The sequence below is a fragment of the Pelodiscus sinensis genome, chromosome 10, assembly GCF_052426305.1.
Source record: "Pelodiscus sinensis isolate ZL-2025 chromosome 10, ASM5242630v1, whole genome shotgun sequence".
Lineage (NCBI taxonomy): Eukaryota > Metazoa > Chordata > Testudines > Trionychidae > Pelodiscus > Pelodiscus sinensis.
In genome coordinates this window covers 24,955,857-24,980,400 of record NC_143061.1, presented here as the reverse complement: position 1 = coordinate 24,980,400, position 24,544 = coordinate 24,955,857, and the positions used below count along the sequence as shown (strand labels likewise).

The window sequence follows — 24,544 nt, the reverse complement described above, 5'->3', positions numbered from 1 at the left end:
AGTGTGTAACTTTATATCCTTATTCTACACTTCATAAAATACAAAATTCTGTTTATATATATGTTTTATATTGTCATAGTTACCTTTGATCTTAGTTAAAGACTGTGTTGGACGTAGTTGAATTGGGCATAAAGGAACTTTCCATTCAAAATACAGCAGAACCTAAGAGTTATAAAAACCTCAGGAAACAAGTTTGTTTGTAACTTGAAACAAAACATAATGGTTATTTATTCAAAAGTTTACAGCTGAACACTGAATACAGCTGTGATTGGATATGGTCACAGAAGACCCCTCGGGATTGTTCCTTAGAGTACTGATCATGCCACTAACATCCACCTTCTTGTTCTCTGGGTCTCTCCTGCTACCTTTCCTGGTAGGCGAGAGCCTCTGCTTATCCCCAAATAAGGCACAGAGTTGCTGAATTTTGTCTACCAGGGATTCTCAAAATGGTGAAGTTCATGGTCGGCAAGGCTCTAGGGATGCAGTTCTTGACCAGGATTGGACTCGCCTGGCTGCAGAAATGAAATGGCTACAAGCCACTCAGAACCTCTTACCTGATTACATTGTACAAAGCTCTTTTTTTGGGTTAGTTGTATTGCTTGCTCAACTCGGCTACAGTTACTTCGTTGGCTATCTATGTTGGTTTTTGTACAGTTGTTCCCATTTGGACAGCTGCTGTTTGGCTTTATCTAATTATAAACAGCTGGTTGTTTGCTGTGTGAATCCAGGTGGATAGCTGTTACCTTTTTCCTTATAAGGGATGTAGTTTAGAATAACTTTTACATGATGATTCAACATGTAAAGGTATGCGGTGATGGCATTTGATCTGCATCATGATTGATGCTTTAAAAAGGAAGGTGTGATCTGTTGTATTGGGCATTGCATGCTTATTTTCTACATGTGATGGAAATGCAGTATGTGATTGATAGGCTTGTGGAGTAGCATGTCTGTGCTCTGAAGGGATAAAGGCTTGGCTGAAAAAGCATGGCTTCTCCATGTAGTGAAGATAAGTTGCTCAAACATGGCACCCAGTTATTTGGATATTCATAATTGCTCATCTGTATTTGGATATTGATGTGCCTGCATGTTCTGTGTGTGGTTAAGCTTTGATTTGATGAGGGCTTTCCAGGTATGTAGTTTTTCCTTGTGTTTAATAAAATTGTGTTTCTTATCTTCAATAAATAATGTTTCTCTGTCTTTAATTTGTGCACAGTTGCCAATATTGATATATTCATTAAGCAAATGAAGGCTCTTCAAATGTATACTGGACAACTGTGGACTTTCACTTTTTTTGCCCCGTTAAAAACACAAATACCTTCTTCTTCCACTTTAATGGTCATCTACTTGTATTAATATGCAAAACACTTTATAGTAATCAATCTCTTTTCCATCACATTATAATAAGGTTATTTAGTACTGCATTACATAACAATATATATTTTAAGAGCAATTATTTTGGGAAGATTGAGAGACGAGAAGACCATGTTGCCTGAATATTTTTTCAGATTATTAAAATCAAAATGGGACCCATTAGCCCAAAAAACTAGCCATTTGAACAATGCTAGGCAACGAAGATGTGAAATTATTACTTCACAACAGACTAAAAACTGAGTAATTGAGGAGAAGGGATTTTTACTTAGACTGTCCAAACCAACTTGTTTACACCCACAAGTCTAATGCCTGATGGACAGTTGTGAGAGAGGATAATACTGTCAAGTTTCAGCACTGTGTCCCTCACTTTTATTTGTGAGAACTAATAGTATACAGCTGAGACCTCCATGTCTTGCAGAAAGACAAGAAAAAGCAGACTTACTTTTTCTGCTAGTCTTTTATTTTTAAAAGATGCATAAACAAAATTATTGAGGCCTTTCTTAGCCAGAATAGATGTTTCTCACTTGTATCTTACACAAATCCATGCCTTCCCTAAATCTTTGACCTTGATAGAAGCACCACTGACCAGGCTGGATTGACTCTTGCTTTGGCCATTGTTCATCCTCTTCGTCTACTGCACTGTCCTTTGCTTTCTCCTTCACGTTGTCTATTACTGAGAGCCCAATACCCCAGCTCTTCTTTGTCACAGTTTGTTGTCCAGCAGCCAATTTTAACCTTTTTTTAAAAAAATAAGTTTTAAATTTGGAATGTCAAACAGCTCCTACTTTAATTTATATACTAGAAAAGTGGCTAGCAGGGCTACTTCCTGCAGCTTGTCCTGTAGTGAGGAGGAGCAGTTTAAAAATCACTTTTTTCTCTTCCTCTGGTTCCCTCTCCCTGAACTGTCTTTACCCTCCTCTCCCTCAGGTGCAATGGTTTATTTAACTAATTATAAATCGTAGTGAGGAGGAGCAAGAACAAGTTTTCATTTAGTGCAATCCATGCCTTGAAGTCATATTTCCATAGGTTAGTCAGTGAAAATATTATATGTGACTTACGGGAAATTATCCATCTTTGGAAACAATGTATTTGAGAGTTGATGTACATTGTGACTTTTTGGTTGGCAGTACATGCACACAGCCAATTGATGTGGCTCCCATGGGCTAAACTGGAAGTGCCTCTTCCAAAATCAGCAAATTGCATGGGGAGCTCAAATTCCATTAGACTTTTTTGTGCTTTCCTATTAAAAGATAACAAGATAAGGAGCTTAAAGACTTTATTTTGCTTCTGTGCCTTCTGTGCACCATTGAAGTCACAAGGCTTTAACATTATCCGGAAAGCTGACGTGACTAATCCAAATGTATTTTTAGGCTACCAGTGTCCTTAGCCAGGCTAGATCTAAGTCTCTCTCAAGTCCATCCACCTCAAGACAAGGGACAGTAATATTACTGACGCTCAGCATTCAAAAATCCATGAGTCAAGCCCCCTAAAATAACAAGAGAAATTTTGTGGCTTTCTTTGCCTTCTAGTTTCTGAGCTTTTAAAGTTAAAGTCAGAGGCATATTTAATGGTTGGCAAAAGCAAATCATTTCCCATTTTAGCTAGAGAAACAGCTCAGTCCCTGGCTGACTGTTCAGTTCCATTGTTTCTTCTTAATTCCCTCCTTTCTCAATGCCACCTTTTCCATCTCCTTTTAGCTACCTACTATTAGTCACATTCACATCTAGGAAGTGTGTTCCCAGCTAGACCTGGACCCACACAGCTCTCGTTGGGCATCTCTTCCCCTAATTCTTAGTGGAACTAGACCAGTGGTTTCTTTCTGGTGTAACTTAGTACTCATTTTCTTCCCCACTCTCCCAGATGTGTGTTGGGAGTAGAATCCAGATCTCTGAGTGCTTGCTCATGTCTGTTCAATTTAGGTGTGTGCCTCCCACATATCCTGGTGTCGGAAGATAATTCCCTCAGCAGTTTCCATAGGTGACCAACTTTGGCATGGGCGTACGCGTGCTGCAATATATAGGATGCTGCCAGCTCTCCCTAATCTCAGTTCCTTCTTGCCACCAGAGACGGTGCTTGGAACTGTGCTGCTACAACTAACGCTGTCATTTCTTGCTACTTCATAGTGTCCATTATCTTTTTTCTGTAAATAGTTTCCCTCCATTGTGTCACTTATCAACAATTAGTAAAGACTTGTGAAGTCCCTTCAGGATGTTGCCTCAGGATAGGAAATACCCAGTCCCAGGGCTTCAAGTCATGTGTTTGCTGCAGGAGGCCTGAGCCCATTAGTGATCCTCATGATAGCTATGTACAGTATTTTGGAGAAGCACACATTAGTTATAAGTGCTGAATTTGTAAATCCTTCAGACCAAGAACTGAAAAAGAGAGGGACATTCATTTGAAATCCCTCCTTATAGAGTTGGCCCTTGCCCTGGTGCAGGGGCAGTGCTTTGATTCGGCACTGAGCACCAGTGCTTAGGTGTGAAGCCCACTACCAATACTGTCTGGAAGCCAGCACCAGTCCCCTTCCCTGACTCTGTCAAAGAAGCCTACAAAGGCTGAGTCTACAAAAAGGAAAGGGCAAGCTGGAAGGTGACAAGGACTCCACTTCAGACACCCTTCCAACCTCCAAGGCCATACCTCTGACTGAGAGTTGCTGTCCAGCTTGCTCCCCATCACCCAACCCTGGTAGCAGTGCCCAGCTCTGTATACCTTCCATACTGGAGGCCCTTCAGGTGGCTCAGGATATTATGTCAATGCCAGTGCTACTCACTGCAATTGTTGCTGGTCACCAACACATGGGTATACCCAGGCTTGAACCACCATGGTCCCCTTCCAGGCAGCATTCCCACTTGCACCAGGCATGCTTGTAACTGAGATAGGCACAAGGACCATAGCCCAGTGTGCTTCTCATGTGGTGCAACGGGGCTCAGAGGTTTGAGGTATGGCTTGCTGCTGGTTGGGTGCAGACCTTACAAGGCAAGCACCTTTTGGTAGGAGCTGGCATACCCAGGTCTGATACTCCCTGCCATCCTGGTGCCACTAATAGGACAGCTGTTCAATGCTGATGGAGAAAGCAGTGCCAGTTATCGCCTTGATCAATGATAATGCAATTGCATTTTTTGGCAGAGATCTACAGCTCTAGACAGAAGCATTCCCAAGTTTGTGCTTCTGAAGAGCACAGGGGCTATTCTCGGTCTCACTTGTAACTCTGCACAAATCATCCACCACTTGGCGTTGGTCACCAGTTTGTGTTTGGCACAGATCCACTGATTAACATTGGTCACTGGGAAACCATTCTAGATGCTCCTCTTTGGTCTTTCAGTGGAAGTCCAGCAGTCAGGTCAAGACCTCTCTTTCTACAGGCATGCCCCATTTGTCAAGTAGATAGACACAAAACTTCCTGGGCTGTAAGACACATAAACACCCTAAAGACTCTGGGTTTGTACATCTGTAGGCCCCCATGGGAAAAAAATCAACCTGCAGTCATCCCAACCTCAGAAAACCCACTCCCACCAGGAGCCTGCTCATGGCAGATTCAAAGGATATGAGGCAGCCAAAGAAGCAGCCCGGTCTCCTTCCTAAGTGGGCGCCACATAATTGAAGCCTGCTGGCAAACACCCATTTTGAAGGTATGCTGGGGATGGCATACCACTCAGTTCCCCAGATCCTCCCTCCTCTTTTATCTGTCCATCATTTACAGCTTTTCCTCCCAGTCTGGGAGTCTGTAACTTCATACTGGTGGGTCCTCAATATGGTGGAGAGTGGTTATACCCTGCAGCTAACCTTTATTCTCTCCTCCCATCTCTACCTTTTTCAGAGGTGTTACTCAGAAGAGTCTCCTTGTGCAAGAAGTTGAGGAATTGTTATGGATAGGTGCAGTGAAGGAGATTCTTACTCAATAGAGAAGCTGAGGATTTTACTCCTGTCACTTTTTAATTTTAAAGGCTAAGGGCAGGCTTCAGACCATCCTGGACCTCTGGGACCTGAACCGCTACCTAGTGAAACTCGAGTTTTGTGTGGTCTCTCTGGCCGCCTCCTCTCCTCCCTGGATCTGGGAGATTCATACATTGCCCCCAGTCTCAAAGACACATTCTTCCACAACATGATCTTTTGAGGGACACAGTCAATTCCTTCACTTTATGGTAGGTCCAACCTCCATCAGTTTACAGTCCTCTGTTTGGCTTGATGATGACTCCATGGATGTTCACCAAATGTATAAAAACAGCTAGTAGTACTGTGGCACCTTAGAGACTATATAGAGGGAGAGAATCATGAGCTTTTATGGGCAAATCCCACTTCTTCAAATGAGCTTGCATACTTAAAAGTTAGATATGGATTTTAATCCTTTGATTCAAACAGAGCCATAGATCTCTGAATGCTAGTGCTGTCTGCTTTATTGTTGAAAAACAAACCACATCCAGAATTATTTTGCCAAATTCTGTGTACACCCTGACATTCTATTGAATTTAAAGTGATGCCATAATTATGTGACTGCATGTCCTTGCATTAATGAGAGCAGTTACAATTGGTGTCAATTTTATTGAGCTGCCTAATACCACCTTGTGAATTCAAGTATTGAAATAGTACTTAGGCACTCTACTGGTGAATTGGCTCCGATGAAGCTGTAGGTACCATACAGATATTTAATAAAAAAATACCTGCCTTGAAGAAATTAGATCAGGGTGAGGAACTTTCTTTGGGTCGGGGGCTGCTGACCCACAGAAAAATCAGTCGGGGGTGTACACAAGTGAGAAGCATGGAAGCAGCCCCTGACTGAGAAGGAGAAATACACTCCTCACATTCCCCCACACACCAGAGCCTTGCTGAGCCCAGCCTAGTAGATTGTGTGCTGCAGCCCTGTAGAGGCGAGGCAGCGGGAAGGGGTAGGAGGGGTGAGTACCAGCATGGGCTCCCCATTGCTGGAGTGGAGCCCTGAGCCTTGGGGGACAGATCCAGGCAAGCCACAAAAGTGAGCTGTGGATATATGCATACATATTGATGATATGAAGTGGATAGCCACTGATTTACAGGTCTTTACTGATAGGATCCCTGAGAATAGTGAGCTGTGTAAAAATGTAAGGCATTTTACTTCCATGTAGGTAATTGTAATCTTTTAGAACATTAAATAGCTTCAAAATTATGCTACACATCAAGCTATAACAGTCTACTTACACAGGTTCAACATCCCTGGTCCAGCATGGTTGGGATCCGACTGGTCCAGAAAAGGGGATTTGCCAGACCAGAGGAAGTTCTCTGTCATTGGCCTCCCAGTTCCTCCCTAATGCTGGTTGCTTCCGGCCTGCTCCTGGCTCTTCTGACTCTGGCTTGGGCTCCAGCCCCAACATCACTGTCACTGGGCTCTGGCACCAGTCCCTCCTTGCTGCTGTCCTGGCTGGGGCTTTCCAGGGCCGGAGCTCCATGGCCGATTGGGCTGGGGCTACCCGCTGTGCTGCCTGCGCCCCTCACCCTGCCATGGGACTCCTGCCAAGTTGATAACCCCTCCCCCTGCCACATTCCTGCCCTCACCACCAGACCTCCCTATCCCTAGGCTCTGTGGTCCAGCAACATCCATGGTCCTACTGGCACCAGTGTGTCCCAGTTTAGGGAGGTACAACCTGTACTAGCATATGTCTGCTGAAAGAAAAAAAGTTATTTGATTTTTCCCTATCTCAAAATTTGTGTTTTATGTACTCCTTAACTAATGTCTTGTAATTTTTATATAGCAATTTTTAATGCTATTAATAATAGTGTTATATACAAAAAATATTCATATTTCAACAGAAATTGAAGGAAATTAAATTACCATAGATTGATAAGCCACAGAAATGTCAGAATTGTGGTTGATAGTTAAATTAACTTTTTCAATATAATAATAACTGTCAGAAAAGAGACTTACCTTGATAGTAGTCCTTTCTAGAAGAACTTTACTTGATAAATCATCTTGTATTTTTTCTATTGATGTACACCAGTGTTTCTGAAAGTGTTCTGCAAAATCACTTTCAGAAACACATTAACTGGGTGCCCTGGTTTGTTTATTTACTGGTGCCACGGACACAGAGCCTCGCAGCTCCCATTGGCTCAATTTCATTCTTTGCAGCCAAGGGGAGCTGCGGGAAGCGGCGTGGGCTGGGCCACAGCTTCCCACGGCTCCGCTTGGCTGCAAAGGACAAAACAGAGTCCACGGGAACCAAGAGGCTCCGTGGCTACGGCGCCGTAAATAAACAAACTGGGGTGGCACGTTAATGTGTTTCTGAAAGTGATTTTATGGTACACTTTCAGAAACACTGGTGTACAGCAATAGAAAAAATACAAGGTGATTTATCAAGTGATTTCACGAAACACTTTCAGAAACACTGCTGTACACTATATTTGGATTTTTCTGGAAAAGTAGATGTATAGCCTACTAACTATGCATGTTGAAATAGAAACGTACATGAAAACATTAGTGGCTACGTCTAGACTGGCAAGTTTTTCCACAAAAGCAGCTGCTTTTGCGGAAAAATTTGCCAGCTGTCTACACTGGCCGCTTGAATTTCCGCAAGAACACTGACGATCTCATGTAAGAAATCAGTGCTTCTGGCGGAAATACTATGCTGCTCCACTTCAGGCAAAAGTCCCTTTTGCGCAAAGCTTTTGCGCAAAAGGGCCAGTGTAGACAGCTCAGATTTGTTTTGCACAAAAAAGCCCCGATCGCAAAAATGGCGATTGGGGCTTTTTTGCGCAAAAGCGCGTCTAGATTGGCCACAGACGCTTTTGCGCAAAAGTGCTTTTGCGGAAAAGCGTCCGTGCCAATCTAGATGCTCTTTTCCGCAAATGCTTTTAACGGAAAACTTTTCCGTTAAAAGCATTTGCAGAAAATCATGCCAGTCTAGACGTAGCCTAGTTTGTTTATTGATTAATCTAAAAATAAGTTGCTTACTCACTTTCAAAAATAAACTCCCAAGTTCATCGTGAATAGAATAAGTGTGTTTAAATGAATTAAATATAAGGTTTGACAAATCCACTCATTTATGGAGAGTTGTACCATACTTCTCAGTTCATGTGGAATTTATTTTCAATTGGAAAAAAAGGTATGAAGAACATAAGCAAGTGCAAAATTATTTTTTCTGCAGGGATAGATGGACTGAAACAAAACAGATGTAAGAAAAAGGCCCAATTTCTGAGCTCCCTGCATAGTCCAAGATGCCAGACTATAGGGTGGGAAATTGTTCTGGAGCGGGGATTAGGGGAAGAGAAATCCTTCTTGCTCAAGTCATTCTGTGGCAGTGCAGCAGCTTTCTTGACATTGCTCTCGCATCGTTACTAGAGTATGTAGTAGTATACGTGATTAATTGATAAGCCTGGTCTTATTGGTTAATCATAATCACTACATGTGCTCTTCCTTGCTGCCTCTGTATCAGAAGTAGCAAGGGGGAAGGAGGCGGGAGCTGGTGCCCATAGAGAGCCAGCTTTTAAGGCAGTCCCCCACATGTGCTGGCTCCCGTGGAGCTGCCTGCCCTCCCACCCCACTCTGCCTTCAAGCGGGCTTCTCATGAGGCAGCAGCATGGAGGGGCAGGCGAGTGCTAGCTTTCGTGGAGCCGCCTACTTTGCCCCTTTGATACAGAGACATCAGGGGGAAGAGGGAATCAGGAGCTAGTGCTTGCAGGGAGCCCCCCGCCCAGTGTGTAAACTTGTATCTGCTGAAAAGTTCAGCGGATACATGTTTACACAAATAAACACATTTTAACATCTCTAATTGTTCATAGAACACAAATGGGCCAAATTATAGTCAGTTTGACCTTTTTGTTACCAAACTATGGAATGTGTCAGTTAGAAAGCCTAGCTATAGTTTAAAGTAGGGTTTGTGTGTGTACATGTTAATTTTTTAAAATCAGTAAAGCAGATGGATTTTGAGCGTGTGCGTGTGTGACGCTCTCTATATTCCTTACCCCACTTATTTGGATTTTTAAAGTCAAGATCTTGTAGACAGGACTACTTTGAATGGGGATCATTTGTTTTTCTAACAGTCATAGCAGCATGCTGATTTCTGTTGGTGTGACCAGATAATTTTATAAGTTTAAAAACGTATTTGCGTAAACTTAACTCTTCGCTTTTGTTGTTCGCTCATAAAACTATTTAAACATAGTTTTTTCATAACAAATTTCCCTTTTTTTAAAATGGTCTCTACGGAAAGGAAGATTTGTTATTTGTTAGAGATAGGCTGTCTCTTCACCTGGAAAAAAATTGAGGAAATTAAACCAGAACTAACATTTACCTCTGGAAAAAAATTAATAAACAATGAATAGTTGCAAGGCTATTCCTTGTTTAAGTTTTTCCAGTTACAGACTAACTTGGCTACCCCTCGGACGATTTTGAACGAACGTGCAATTTACCTTTCGGTAATAAAAATTTTAAAAAGCTTCTTTCCAAGTGAAAACAAGGACAAATGGTTTGACGTCTTTGGATCAGCTGTGTCTAGGACAAATACTGTCTCTTGTGAAGGTGAGCGCCACACGCGCGCGCGCACACACACAGACACACACACACACACACGACTAGATAATTGCCTCCTGATTTTGTTGGAGTGGAATGGCTCACAATTCCCTTTTGGAATACCTTATGTAGGTCACCTAAGAAGTCATAATCTTCATAGATTCCAGGAGATCAGTGACAGACCAGGGCTGTCCTGTTGTTTTCTCAGCCCCTGGCAGCACACTTCATTATACTTCCACTGGCCACGTCTGCTCACAGAATCCCAATCTTAAATCAAGAGAGTGAGGGTGTTCTTGGTGTGTAACAGGCTTAGCAGAAAAGCCCCTTACACACAGCTCCAGATAATTTTCCTTGCAAACTCTGTTGGGCTGGAGGCAGAGATAATGTGCACCCACTAGCACTGGTCTCCACACACTCTTCCCATGTGGATCTGGCATAGCTGGATGGAGGGCAGTGCTGCAAAGGCAGTTGAATCCCATTTCAGCATGGTAAGGAGTTTTCTGCAAGAGTCTCTGTATTCTCTCACTTCCAGCTGACCAGGGAAGCAGTTACATTGACATTCAATTGTATGACTAGCTTTATTCTTCCCTTTTCAATTGTTGTTAAAAACTTGGATAAATGCTTTTGGCTTTGAATTCCTTAGGATGGGTAGCTAATGTTTACAGCCCAGCTGGTTTATTTTAAAACTGGAAGACCTCTGGAAGGTTTTCATTTTTCTCCTCTTGATTGGTGAAGTGGGGAATGTTATGGAGACTTAACATTAATGGAATTCTACACACTTGTTTTCAGTTTAACTTTTTCATACAGGCCTGTCTGCAGTGTGATATTAGGATGGACTCAGAGTTCTCTCATCACAACTAGATTGCTTTTTCCCATTAAAACCTCTATCTTCCTGAAAGTGGGGTGTTTTAAAAAGGACATAATCCTGAAGTCTTTCAGCAATTGGTTTGATGCTGAGCAGTTAAGAATATATTTCTAGATGCTAGTGGGCATCCTGAGCTTATGTAAGAGAAAGCTCCTACACTTTAATATATAGTATTTCTAGTTGACAGGTATTACGTTATTCCTAGAGCTTTCTTTGCCATAGGGCTAAATTCAGTAATTAAAATGTACATAAACATATCTGTAGCTGTCTCATGGGCTATTGGTGAAGGCATAGCTGGGGGTGGCAAGCCCTCCACTCCCACCTCCAGCCCCACCCCTTTTCCATCCCCACAGGGAGGCGTGGCAGTGTGCAGTGTACAGGGAGAGGAGGGGAGCAGGCGGGCATATGCTCTCCACAGCCTGGAGGAGGTTGGAGGGTGCGTGGCATGGCCCTAGCTTCTCCAGCCCCAGAGGAGGTTGGAGGGCATGTGGCATGGCCCCAGTCTCTCCAGTCCCGGAGGAGGGCGCACAGTGTGGCCTGGCCCAGCCCTGCCTCTCCAGCCCCAGAGCACAGGGGTAGCAGGGGTTGGGGGCAGCAACACTCCATACCAGAACGCCTGCTGCAGGCATTCTGGAGGTGAAGTGTGGGCAGGGCTATGCCTGGTGGTTTGGGAAGGCAGAGCCTTCCCCTGCCTTACATACTGGATGCCCCATAGCTTCTAAGTTCAGAATCTTTGCTTTCTGTTCCCCCTCTCTCCTTACCTCTTCTGTTTCGTGAAGACCTGTTGGAAAAGGGCTCTGTAAATGGCTAGGCTTGTGCTCAGTCCTCTCTCCTGGTTGGACATTCCATAGGCAAGGAATGCAAGACATCAGTGTCTGGATGAAGAGCAGCTAATGGAAGCTGAAGCCAAGTAAGCTGTATGTGATGCTTGGTTTAACTTGAGCCAGTTACTATTCATTCAGATGTCGCTCTCTTGCAGTTTATCTGACACATTTGTAATGACATTGCTTGTATGTACTGAGCAAGAGATGTATCATCAATATATATTTGGCTCTAATGTCTCTCAGATTTTCTAAATAATCTCTTCTACATATTGAAGGTATTGTATGTAGCTAACATAGGTGTCGTTCTGGCCTTCTTCTCAAGTGAGGGTAGGTGGACTAGAAGTTCAGAGTCTGGAGATGTGGAATTTGTGATAGGAGAAAAAACGAATGAATGCAGTAAAGCTAAAAGCAAAAGCTTCCTACATACCTGGTTATCCTGCTGTATTCTGGTCATTTTGTTTTTGAAATAACATCTTGAAAGCTTGAAAAAAAAATATTTTCTTTCTAAAATGTGATAACTATGCACTTGTACTGGCTTATTATTGGTTTATTATTGAAGAGCTGCTTAATACTGGATTACAGAAACTCAGGATGCATATCTACTGATCAATTCACATCTTTAATTTTTCCCAGCTTTGTCTATGCTTATGTGTCTGCTTCTGTTTGTTATTCATCTCAACTTTAGCACTCCCCTTTTCTCCTCTCCATTTTATATTTCTGCCTTCTGCCATGTTTGACCCCTGCACTTTGAATAACCTTCTTTACCACAGTATATCAGGCTTCCAACTCTCCTTTTAAATCCTTAAAATCCAAGTCTTTTGTCTTCAAATGATAGTTATGTAAATATAATTTCTTCTCCACTTCTGTTTTATTTAAAAACTGTGTTATTACTGTTCCTTTGATCTCCCTAAATATTCTTAACTAAACTCTGTGTTTTTAGATTGTAATTATCTAATTTCCTTGACTTTGAGCATTGTATAGCATGGAATATGTCTGCACCTAGTAATTCTGTCTTACTGTTTATTGTTTATTAATTTCTTCAATGTGAACAACAGTGGATTTATGGTGCTTGAAACAATAATTTTGACTCTTCAGGAGCTCATCCTGTGAAGTCTCTTCCTCACTAGTGATAATTCAATAAAAAGCTCTTAATGTACTTTGACAGAGTAATTCAATTTGCTTTAATCAGTTATACCAGAGTTTAGACCATGTCTCTACTCCTAATATGAAAGTTAGAGGGTAATGCAGTCTGCCACAATGCATTTGTTTTCATCGTATTGCTCTTGCCAATAGTGAGTACTTTACTTTTCATGTATACCTGAAATATTAAGGACACGTTTTTGATTTTGTTGTTGGACTTTAAGACGTTAGCAGGGATTGTTATCAGCTGAAAGACTATTATACAGAGTGCCAGTAAAGAACTTGACATCTTAGAAACTTTCAGTTGGGTGGTGGCTGTTATTTGCCAGATAAGTCATTTGTACCTAACACTTGCCTTCACTTGAACAATGCTCATTTTCTTGTACTTGAGTGCTTGTACTCTCCTTTCTTGCATTTTTTTAAGTCTCTCAGTCCTCCTTTCCACCTCTTAAAGCACATTTTGGTGATTGTTTTCAAATTGTAATGTTTTGAGAAGGTTAGACTGTACCCAGAAGATATAGTCCAATGCTTTAGTGCAATATAATTAGGGAAATACTAAACGACACTGACCTCATTTCCTTTAGAACAATGAAAATTAATAGTTTCACGTTTTATTAGGCTGATATTCCAGATGTAGTGTACATTTAATTAAGTGTAGTTTCCTTTTGGTTATGGTATGTGTATCTGTTTTTTGTCGCAAATTCTTTCTAGTTTTACAGTTTTCCACATGTTTTCTTTCACCATTTATGATTTTTTCAAAGAAGAGCTATAAGGATTTAAATCACTTTAGCATGCAGCAAAACAGTTCCCATTCAAACAATAAACGCCATTTTAAAAAGCCTTTAGATCTTCTGTCACTTCATAAATATAAATGTATAAAAACATTATGCAGTTGTAGTGCCCACCTGCTAATTAAATGCAGATTTCCTCAAACTTGTTTTAAAATCTGCTTATTTGTTTCAACTCTGTCTCTGTTCAGAATACATATGGTCCTTGTGAAACTAATTATGCTTATGGAGCAGCTGTTAAATTTAGTGCAACTAATTTTATCCATTATTTTACATTTTAATTGATTACCTGTGAAGAAATTAGCAAATTAACACTTATTGTGCAGAAACTGAATGGGCTTTTATAGAGACTTTTAGTTTTTACAATTGGACTTAGTGTTGATGGAATAAAGACATGTCTCAGGATTTTAGATAGGAAAGTTATTGTGACCCTTGATTATCTGGTGTGAGAATTTAGGGATATTGAGTGATGCTAAGCATCTGTGTGTTCTGTAATGTAGACATGAAAAGCAGATTGGAAAGTAATAGCTTTTTCACAGAATTTTGGTAACATATGGGCTTATCTGGATCTAAGCAGTCTTTGAAGATCTTTGAACTTGACTAAATGACTTAACCTTTGGCATAGTGGGTGGGTGTTGGGTGGTTATGGGTTTTTCTGGAGGGGGTGCAGGGAAGGAGGTTGGCAGTCTATATACAATTTTGAATTCTCCTTCCACTCTCCTCACCCATAGTTTTATAAATTTTAACATTTGTATTTGACCTTAAAATTAAATGGCAACTTTTAATTTTTGTTACAATACACAAAATAGCATTATTAAAAAGTGGCTTTACTGTTCAAATAGGTAATTTTTATTTAAGAAAATTAAGCAGTAACAATGTTCACATATTTTGGAAAACTTTCATCTTCAGTAACGATTATATACAAATTTTCTTTTTTCTTGGCTCAGATGACATCTTAATGCTATGAAACCTGTTCCAATTGGGGAGAAACAGATACAGTTAATAAAGTTACATTTTTATTTAAGCTACTTCAGTAGCTTCGGTCATTAAGATAGAAAATGTGAGTAAATGATAGGTGTACCATAATACTGTAGACTACAGATGGGTACATATGGGTTTTCAAAATGCATAAATTATTCGTGCAACTTATCTTATGAGTTTAGTGCATTTAAATTTTCATAAACTTCTAAACCTCAGCATTCTATTCTGAAGTAAAAAGTCTGTTACATTTAAAAAAGAGTCATTGAGAGACATAATGGATTCTTACTGCCAGGATAAATGCAGTTGTATTCCTTCTCTATGGTTCCTTGAAGACACCCATTCTATACAAATGCTCTTTAGTAGTGACTTTTTTTTTGGATAGAGACTTGCATCTCTCTCCTTCTTAAGGGGATTTCCAGGTTGCACAGTTCCCTGCATAAATCTAGCCAAACTTCATACACAGGCTAGCATCTGCACTTTGCTCTTTCTTCAGAGGCTATAAACAGTTTAATTGCAAGACTTAAAAGGTACCACACGGTTTTTAATAAGCAAGTACATTTATTCTTGAGGTAAAAACATTAGAGAAAATATAATACAAAAAAACCCCGCAAACCAACCTACACACATGCTAAAAAGATTATCAAAGGACACTACCACTCAGTTGTGGGCTCTAGTGAGTGTCAGTCCTTCCAGCACTCACAGTTGGGATTTCCCCATGCTTACAAATTCATAACTGTCTCATATTTAGAAGCAGAGCAACCATGAATAGTACAGTCTTTCGCTTACACAGTTTGGGCCTTGGTCTTTCATCACAGGCGATCAGGAGATGGTGGCCACTCCTCAGGGTGTAGTTTTAAAATACTGGATATTTGCAAAACTGGAGGTGGGACATTTGCATTCTCCCTCTTGATATTCTCCAGAAAACCACTTAACACTTTTTCTTCCACTAGTCCATTGTTGTCTAGCATTATAGTTATTTGAACCCTCCCCCAATCTCCCAGTCTTAACTGTTACATTCCCCCCACTCCCTGGTTACATAAAGCCCTAGCCACAGTACTATATTATAAACTATTTTCTTAATACAATGGACCTCAAAATACTTAACCTGATTTCATCAAGGTGTCTCAAGGGCACTGGACAAAATTGCCATATATGTATCACTAGGTATACTATTGGATTCCAAAGCTTAATTCTTAGGATTTAAGACTTTTAACCAAAGTAGGACACTGATCAATCCTTTTTAAAAACAATTCACTTTGTTTTATAAAATTGTACTGGATCTGTCCAGTTCCCAAGAGGTTGAAGACATTTGTATAAATCCATGGTACCCCTGCACCTTGAATACTGCATATAGATATGGTCATCTCATCTCAAAAAAGATATATTGAAATTAGAAAAGGTTCAGAAAAGGGTATAAAAATGATTAGGGGTTTGGAATGGGTGCCATATGAAGAGAGATTAAAAAGACTGGGACTTTTCATTTTAGAAAAGAATAGATTAAGAGGGGATATAATAGAAGTCTATAAAATCATGAGAGATATGGAGAAAATGAGTAAGGAAAAGTTATTTACTTGTTCCCATAACATAAGAACTAGGGATCACCAAATGAAATCAATAGGTAGTGCACAGTCAACCTGTGGAACTCCTTGCTAGAGGATGTTGTAAAGACCAGGACTTTAACAGGGTTAAAAAAAGAACTAGAATACATTAATTGAGGTTAGGTCTATCAATAATTATTAGCGAGAATAGGTAGCAATGATGTCCCTAGTCTGTTTGTCAGGGGGCTGGATATGGATGACAGGTGAGGGATCACTTGATTACCTGCTTCTGTTCACTCCCTCTGGAGCATCCGGCATTGGCCTCTATTGGAAGACAGGATACTGGGTTTTGGCCTGACCCAGTATGGCCATTTCTATGTTATGTTCTTATGTCTGGCACAATAATATACTATTTATTACAGAAGGAATCAATCATGACCCCCTATATTTAGGTTGTCTAACACATGGTAAGAGATTCTTGCAACCTTTCTGGGACACTCTGTCTCCCTCCATTGTTTGCAGCAAGCCGTTAACATTTGGCAGGAACAAAGCCTCATTGCTAGTGTTATGGCCTTTGTCCCATAAATTACCATCTAGAGTTGGTTGAGTTATAAATTATTTTTCATACTTGACTGAATTTTGGCACCATGCCAAAATAACTGAATATGAGCATTCTAAGGAGCTGATACTGCCTCTAAAGCAATATCAGTACCATATACTGTATCTTATATACCAGGGTTTCTCAACCTATCTATCAAGACCCAAATATGGGTTGCCATTACATTTCAAAAGGGTCACCAAGTGTCTCTCTACATGGCTCTGCTCTCCCTCCTCCCTGCATTTTTGAATTGCCTTGGGTTACCAAGTCTTCCTGAATTATCAAGATGGGTCCCCATCTGGAAAAGATTGGGAACCGCTGCTATATACTTAGAATGCCTGGTAGCTGCCAGACCAGCTGTAGCTGCAGGGATTTTTTGAAAGTTAAGCTGAATTCCTGGCCACACTTTCCCTTTCCTGACTCATCACATGGTCATGAGCTACATCTACACAGTGGAGCTATTTTGGCATACCGGCAGTATCCCGAAATAGCTATTCTGCATCTTTTGAGCAAGCCCATTATTTCGAAATACAATGGACTTGCTATTCCGAAGTCCCTGTAAACCTCATTCCATGAGGAGTAAGGGATGTTTTGGACTAGCACTCTATTTTGAAATTTGGCACTGTGTAGACAGCGCCAAATTACAAAATAAGCTATTCAAAATAAGCTACACAATTTGCGTACATCATATGTTCCTGCAACACCTTAGAGGCTAAGAAAAAATAAAGACCGTATCATAAGGTTTCGTGGGAGCAGCCCACTTCTTCAACGTTTTATTAGTATCTAGTGCAGCGGTCTGTATCCTTTTCAAACCAAAGAATCAAACTACATAAAAATTCTGAACAAGTGGTCACAAAGAAGTGTATAAGAATGCTCATTTGTGTGAATGACAATATACAACTTAATATTATTGATAATTGACATAATGATTAATAATAGTATAAATGAAACTTACTCAGACTTTATTTAATGGGACTTCTGCTGCGGCATCTTTTCTTACATTTCTTTGAAGTTTACATCATAACTGGTCAAATCCAGCTTCATGCAGGCATTCAAGCTGTCTTCTGTCAATCTTATGGCTGCGGATGTGGGGGTGCAGGAGTTTGGATTGGAGTGTATTAGGGGCTCAGGGCAGGGGGGGTTGGATGTATTATGGGCTCAGAGCACAGGTTTGAGGTGTGTGGGTGGCACAGGAGTGTTATGATGCTGCGGCTAGATGGGGGCTGGGCCCCAGCTGGGGGCTTGTTGGCCAGGCTTCATTTTTAAATAAAGTAAAATATGTTCAACACAAAAGGTTTCAACATTGTCTTTATTTATGGCAGGGGTGGGGAACCTTTTTTGGGTCAGAGACCACTGTCCCACAGAAAAATCAGTTGGGGATCATACAAGTTAGAAGCAGAGAAACTACCCCTCCAGAAATATGTAACCCTCACTGATGTAGCCTTACTTCCCTGGTACTGCAGCCTCATGCGGGGGGCAGGGAGGACTGAGGTTCAAGGTCTCAGGCCAGATTAACTCTTCTGGGGTTCCAGGTTTAGTGGATTTTGTGCCACCCATGCTCTGGCGTGGGGCCAAAATTTGAGGGGTCCAGTGTGCAGAACAGAGCTGCTGATCAGTGGGATAGGGATGGGGGTGCAGAATCTGGGCGGGAGGTAGGGTACAGGAGCAAACTGGAAGTAGGTGTCTAGCCAGAGGAGAGGGGCCAGGAGCTGGTTGGTGTCTGGCCAGGGGGGAGAGGGCAGGAGCAGGGTGTGGGTGGGTGTCTGACCAGGGCAGAGGGGGCAGGGGTAGGGTGATGGTATGTGTCTGGCCAGGGGTTTGGATTGTGACCTAGGGCAGGGGATTGCGGTGCAGTATCTGGGTGGGGGTATAGGCTCAGGAGGGGGCAGAGGGTTTGGGTTATGATGGGTAGGTGGTAGGAGTTGGGGGGTTAGAGGGTGGGGAAGAGGAAGGAGCTGGGGAGCGAGAGGCAATCTCTGGCCAGGACACTCACCTGTGAGACTTGCAGCTCAGCCCCTTTCTGGCTACGTCTACACTGGCCAGTCTTGCCAAGAACATATGCAAATGAGATGTGGTGATGAATATTGCCATGCCTCATTTGCATACTTAATGAGCTGCTATTTTTGCGCAAGGGGCTTTTGCTCAAGAAGGAGCAGTCTACAGTGCTCCTTGTGCAAAATCCCCCTCTTGCCAAGAGCCATTCTGCCTGAAAATAAGTGGCAGAACAGCTCTTGCACAAGAGGGGGGGTTTTGCGCTCCTCCTTGCGCAAAAGTCCCTTGTGCAAAAATGGTGGCTCATTAAGTATGCAAATGAGGTGTGGCGATGAATATCGCCACACCTCATTTGCATATGTTCTTGTGCAAGACTGGCCAGTGTAGACGTAGCCTCTCTCTCAGGAGCTTTCCTTGCTTATGGGATTGTGCTGGGGGCAGGAGCAGCCATGAGGCACCGTTTCTCCTCCTCCCCTCTCCACTTACCGGCACACACTGTGTGGAAAACGAATGGCCCATAGCTGCTTTTCTGCATGGGGGGGGGGAGGGTGTGTGTGTGTGTGTGTGTGTGTGTGTGTGTGTGTGTGTGTGTGGCAAGCAGCGGAATCTGCCTAGGGGTTCTCTGTTGCTTCCATGGGCCTGATCCAGCCAGTGGAGGGTGTTTTGCTCAGGCCTGCTGCATGGGGAGCAAGCAGGGGATTAGGGGGGGAGGAGGGCTGGGCTTGAGCTTCAAAAGAGCCATATCTGACTATGGCTCGTGAGCCATGGGTTGCTGACCCCTGATCTCGTGTAACTAGCCTTGTAGGTTAAGTGGTAGAAGGCAGAGCTGAAGATTCAGACTTCAAATCCTGTTGCTGATGTGCTACGGGGTGGCAAGTTGTTACACTTGAACACAATAGATATGTATTTTACCTTTTCCCTCTTTTAAAAATAATATGGTGTAAGAATTTTGCTTAGGTTTTAAAGTCAAGCATTCAGAAAATAAGAAATACTAGATTTACTGTTACCTGTGCAACCTTAAATCTGTTCCCTTGCAGCCATTGTAATAAGTTTTTTTTCTTTTAACATAATTACATACATAATGACAGGCTATGAAGACCACCTTTTCAAAATTGTAATTAGAATAATTTAAGATGTGTACTTTAAGGCTTTCCAGTTAGATGTAAGACTCTGCTTTTGAATGATCTTGTCATTAGAAGTTTGAACCCTGCATAAAAAGACATAGAGAATTTACTGCTGAGTTATATTAGCTGGGGCCACCTAGCTCTGAAAAGCTTCTGGGCACTAGGGCCATTCTGCCTGGTGCTTGTGGGCAGGGAGGGCATTGGGAGTGCTGGGGTTTCCTGCCCTGTGTTTGGGGTTGTGTGTACTGGGGCTTCCTGGCCTGTGCTTGGGTCGGGGGTGGGGGATGGGACTCAGGGCATAAAAGAAGCCATAACCAACCACCCAGTAGTTATGGGGATGGCAGCTATGGTTAGGGGTTCTGGGCTCCAGTGGGAAGAGGGTGATGCTCGATGCTAGTCTTCATGAGCTGGCAGGTCACTCGCTACTCATGATATCAAGAGAATATCTTTAGCCCATGAGTCTTTATTCTAAAACAATTTTTAATTAGATGAACAGCAGCTTTTTGTTGTTGAAGAGAGCAAAACCAAAACAATTTTTAATATATATAGTAGAAATAATATCTCATATCTATAAGTATGCAGATCAGAAGTCTCAGAAGAAATGCTGGTATCACTGATGATGTTGTAGATATCCAGTAAAAATGGTGCATTTTGCCTAGTGAGACAACTTAATAGAATTAATTTATAACGTTTAAAATGTGCAGTTTTCTCCTCTCTTCTTTAAATGCTCTTCTATAGTTCTTTAGCTTTCTAGCTTCCTAAAGGTTTTATATTGTGCCTTTCATCAGAGAGTCTGAACACCTTTCTCTTCCTCATTACTTATAGATTACTTCAGGTTATATCTGTTTGACTTCATTTACATAACCATTCTATCAGTGTATAAACTTTATCTCTAATCTTATTCTTAACTTTTCTATTTAAAGTGCTTTATATACTCCTTACTCTTAATTCTTTTTTTTTTCTTCTTTTATGCATGGTTTCTCTTTCCTACCAGGGTACTTGGCATCTTTCTTCTTAGCAACTCTGCCTCTCTTCGTTGTTCCACTACCTCTTTTAGCACAAATATAATTGAGAAGATCAACAGATGTCTTGGTATATTAGGGATTTCCATCTCTGCAATTTTAAAGCAAACTTCATACATTCCTTTCCTTGCATCAGGCTTGCTTGTGTATGACTGGCTAGACTGTGATGAAGTAAAAAATATGTTCCGTCACTGTGCTTAGCTGGATGCCTCGGTAGCCTGTCCCCTATACTCTTCTTCCTCCTTTGTCCACCTCCTCTTACTCACTATTAACGGCAGAGGCCTATGACTTGGGTTTGTTCGAAAGCATTCACAAAGTTCTTAGGCATGTCTTGGCCACATCAACTCCTTCCTGCGCAGTTGGTGCAGCCTTCCTGGCCACTTTGGTTGCAGGCCCCTGTCTAGTGGCTGTTCTGGACCCCTATATGTTCAATATATGCACTTACTATACCTTAAATCAGAAATACTAAATGAAAATTTAAAACATTCTCTGCATGAAAAATATAGAATTAAATAATGAAAATTATTTTGATTATAATTATCAACCAATATGTGTGTGTACCTTTTTTTTAGTTGAATATTCCTGTAATACTATATACTTTATTATGGAGCAATGGGCAATGAGGTGAAAGAAAACACAGAATATTATACTTGGTAACTAAGCCACTGAACCTGCAAGGGACTGTACAAGTACTCTGGTCACTGGTAGGATTGGAGCCTACGTTTGCAGGCTTTTCATTAAAGTGTAGTTTTATGCTAAAAAATACATTGTCACCCCACATGACTGTCAGCCATCTAGGCTCAGCCTGGGCTCTCAGACACAAAATTGACTTTGTTCTTGGACAGCGGTCTGCAATCTTTCCGAAGTATTGTGCCAAGATTTAACCCTCCTGCCCTGGACCATGCTGCCCTCCTGGGAGGAGGGGAGCACCACTCTTCACCGCATAGCTCATGGACCACCTAGGTCAATGCAAACCTTTCCGCTGACCACCCAGTTGCTAATGGAAACTCAGTTTATTACATAATTACATCCAAGCCATTTTGCTAGTTCTGCAGCTAAGGAGAATAGTTTAATTTAAATTATTAAACCGATTAAGCATTTTAACTTTCTCGTGTTAGTTTATCAAACTTCATTTTAAATAAAATAAAATATTAATTTATGTCCAACACAAAAGGATCCCATGTTTTCTTTATTTATGGCAGGGATGGGGAATCTTTTTTGGGTTGGGGCCCACTGACCCACAGAAAAATCAGTTGGGAACCACACAAGTGAGAAGCAAAAAAACTCCTCCAAAAAACCTCAGCCCTCACTGATGTTGCCCCCCCCCCCCAACTGAGACACCTTACTTTTCTGGCTCTCCAGCCCTACGGGGTGAAGGGAAAGGACTGGGAAGATTGAGGTTCAGGGTTTCCCATAAGCCAGATTTACTTTTTGTGGTTTCAGAGTTAATGGATTTTGTGGATCCCCTTAGGCTGTGGGGTGGGGACAAAATGAGGGGCTCAATGTGCAGGATAGGGCTCCCAGTGAGTGGAATAGGGATGGAGGTACAGGATCTGGGAAGGAGATGGAGTGCAGGCGGGGATGAGGGGGTGAGCTCTGGGTGGTAAGTTGGGTGCAGAAGCAGGCTGGGAGTAGGGTGTCTGGTCAGGAGGGAGGGCACAGGAGCAAGAGAGAGTGTAGGAGCTAGGGGTGTGGGGTCTTGACAGGGAGACAGAAGGTGCGTGAGGATGGATTGAGTGCAGGGGTCTGGGCATTAGGAGGGTGCTTACCTGGCTTTGCGCCTCTTCTGCTCCCAAATGCCGCTCCCGTTGCCAGTGCCTTCTCGTGCAGGCTGAGCGCCAGGCTCTTGGCCAGCTCCTGCAGCTCCTTGGGCTTCAGGTGGGCCAGCCAGGTAGCATTGTAGGCCTCCAGGGCCTCAGCCAGCAGCAAGCCCTAGATCTCGACCACCAGCTTAAAATAGCCACTGTGAAAGGCCTCCTTAGCCACTTGCAGCATCCCTGCGCAGGGCCCCACGTTTGGCTCCATGCTTACTGCTCCGCTTGCTGGCAGTTGCAAGGCGTAGAAGTCTGGTTTTACCATAGAGCTGTCCCCCCGTCCCTCCACAGCAGCGGCTTCCACTGTACCAAAGAACAAGTGTCCTAGAGAAGGAGGCAGCTGCACAGCTGGACTGAGGGCCCCATGTGTCAGAGGCAGTTCCGCGGTGGGAGGGAAGGGGCTGCACAGTGGTGGGCCAGTGAGTGGCAGAGTGGGTGGAAAACGTGTGCCACCAGAAGCCAGTCTGGCTGCCCGCTGGCAAAGCTCCAGTGGGGCTCTGCCAGAGTGGTGGTGGGGAGAAGGCTGCTGTGCTGCACGAGCAGCAATGGCAGTGCATGGAGCCATTTCTCAGTTGCTCCCCCCCCCCCCCCCTGCAAATAGTGAAATGTCCGGTGACATAGATCTGGCAGGAAGGCTCACAAGCCAGTGAAAATCAGCTTGCGTGACACTTATGGCATGTGTGCTGTAGGTTGCTGACCCCTGCACAAGGACATTATCCCCAGTAGTAAACTATGCCCTTTATTAACAAATTAAACCTTCAGTGACAGTTGTGCAGCCCTTTCAACGTCAGGGGGTTTGCATTGGAGCAACTGACTGGAATTTAGGAAATCATTCTGATGTACTAGAACGAATGGAACTCAGCTAGTTCTTCAGTAGCCGCATTGGCCCTGCCTTGTTTAATATTATGGACCAGATATGTTGAATACGATGGTCTCATGTTTTAACAGTCATTTTCAGTATAGACTCATACTGTGTCATCAATTGATTCCTTTTTAATTTCTCATTTGTATTGTAAAGGCCTGTGTTTTTTATTTTAATAGAGAAAAGATTATGGAAAAAATAGATGGACTACATATGAGAAATCTGGTGTGCTATTTTAATTAAAAAATTGTAATTGCTAAGGTTGAATATTGGTTTTGTTTTGTTTTTTGCATAGGTCACGATCAAGACTACATCAGCGCTCCTATAGTCGAAGCAGTGAAAGATCCAGTCATAGAACTCATAGCAGATCTCGTGAAAGAGAAAGGCGTAAAGGTAGAGATAAAGAAAAAATAAAAGAGAAGGAGAGAAACAGAGGGAAAGAGAAGGAGTTGTATACCACTAAGCGTGGGTAAGTGTAATGACAAATCAAAATGAATTCATTACGATAATGAATGAAAACGTATTCAGTATTGTTTTTTTTGGTCATCAACTTGCTAGTAAACATTTGTACTTAATTTATACTAAATTAAATTACTTTTCCTTTTTAAATGCTCAAATCATATGGTCCTCAAAAGACACTGAGCAGTATAGCGGACACCTTAATTTGCTGATCTTTCACTGTTCTCTCTGTAGATAGGTGTACAGAAATTTCATAAGAAATCAGTATAGATTACAGGCTAGCTTTGCTATTTTAAAGGAATGTGTGACAAAAAGGGCTGTAGTGTTTGAGCAGAGATCATACCTACCACATAACCTTCTGTTTCTAATTACTTATTTTACCTTATTATACCTTAAAAAGTATACTTACTATACTTTTACTATACTATACTTTTTCCTGCAGGATGACAGTGTGATGTCATGTGTCAGTCTGCAGCCCCTCCCTCCATCCTCAGCTGTGTGGCCTCCCCCTTTCCTGTGCTCCGGGGGAGCGAGGAGCCATGCAACCCACCCATACTCTGGCCTGCCCCGGTGAGGGCTGAGGCGGCAGGAGACTTGAGCTATGTGGCTCCTCGGACATGCAGCTTCCCCTCTCCCGAGTGCTCTGGGGAAAGGCTGTATGGCTGCCCTACTTTGTCTCCTCCTCCCCCCATA

At 42.3% G+C, this 24,544-nt stretch overlaps 1 protein-coding gene across 1 annotated transcript in view; it reads left to right on the top strand.

Moving 5' to 3' along the window:
- Positions 1-24,544, top strand: part of RSRC1 (arginine and serine rich coiled-coil 1) — a 362,617-nt gene that overhangs the window by 49,666 nt on the left and 288,407 nt on the right. Inside the window, exon 4 of the mRNA XM_075937794.2 lies at positions 23,688-23,861. Within this exon, the coding sequence (XP_075793909.1) occupies positions 23,688-23,861 (174 nt within the window). The remainder of the gene's footprint in view (positions 1-23,687; positions 23,862-24,544) is intronic.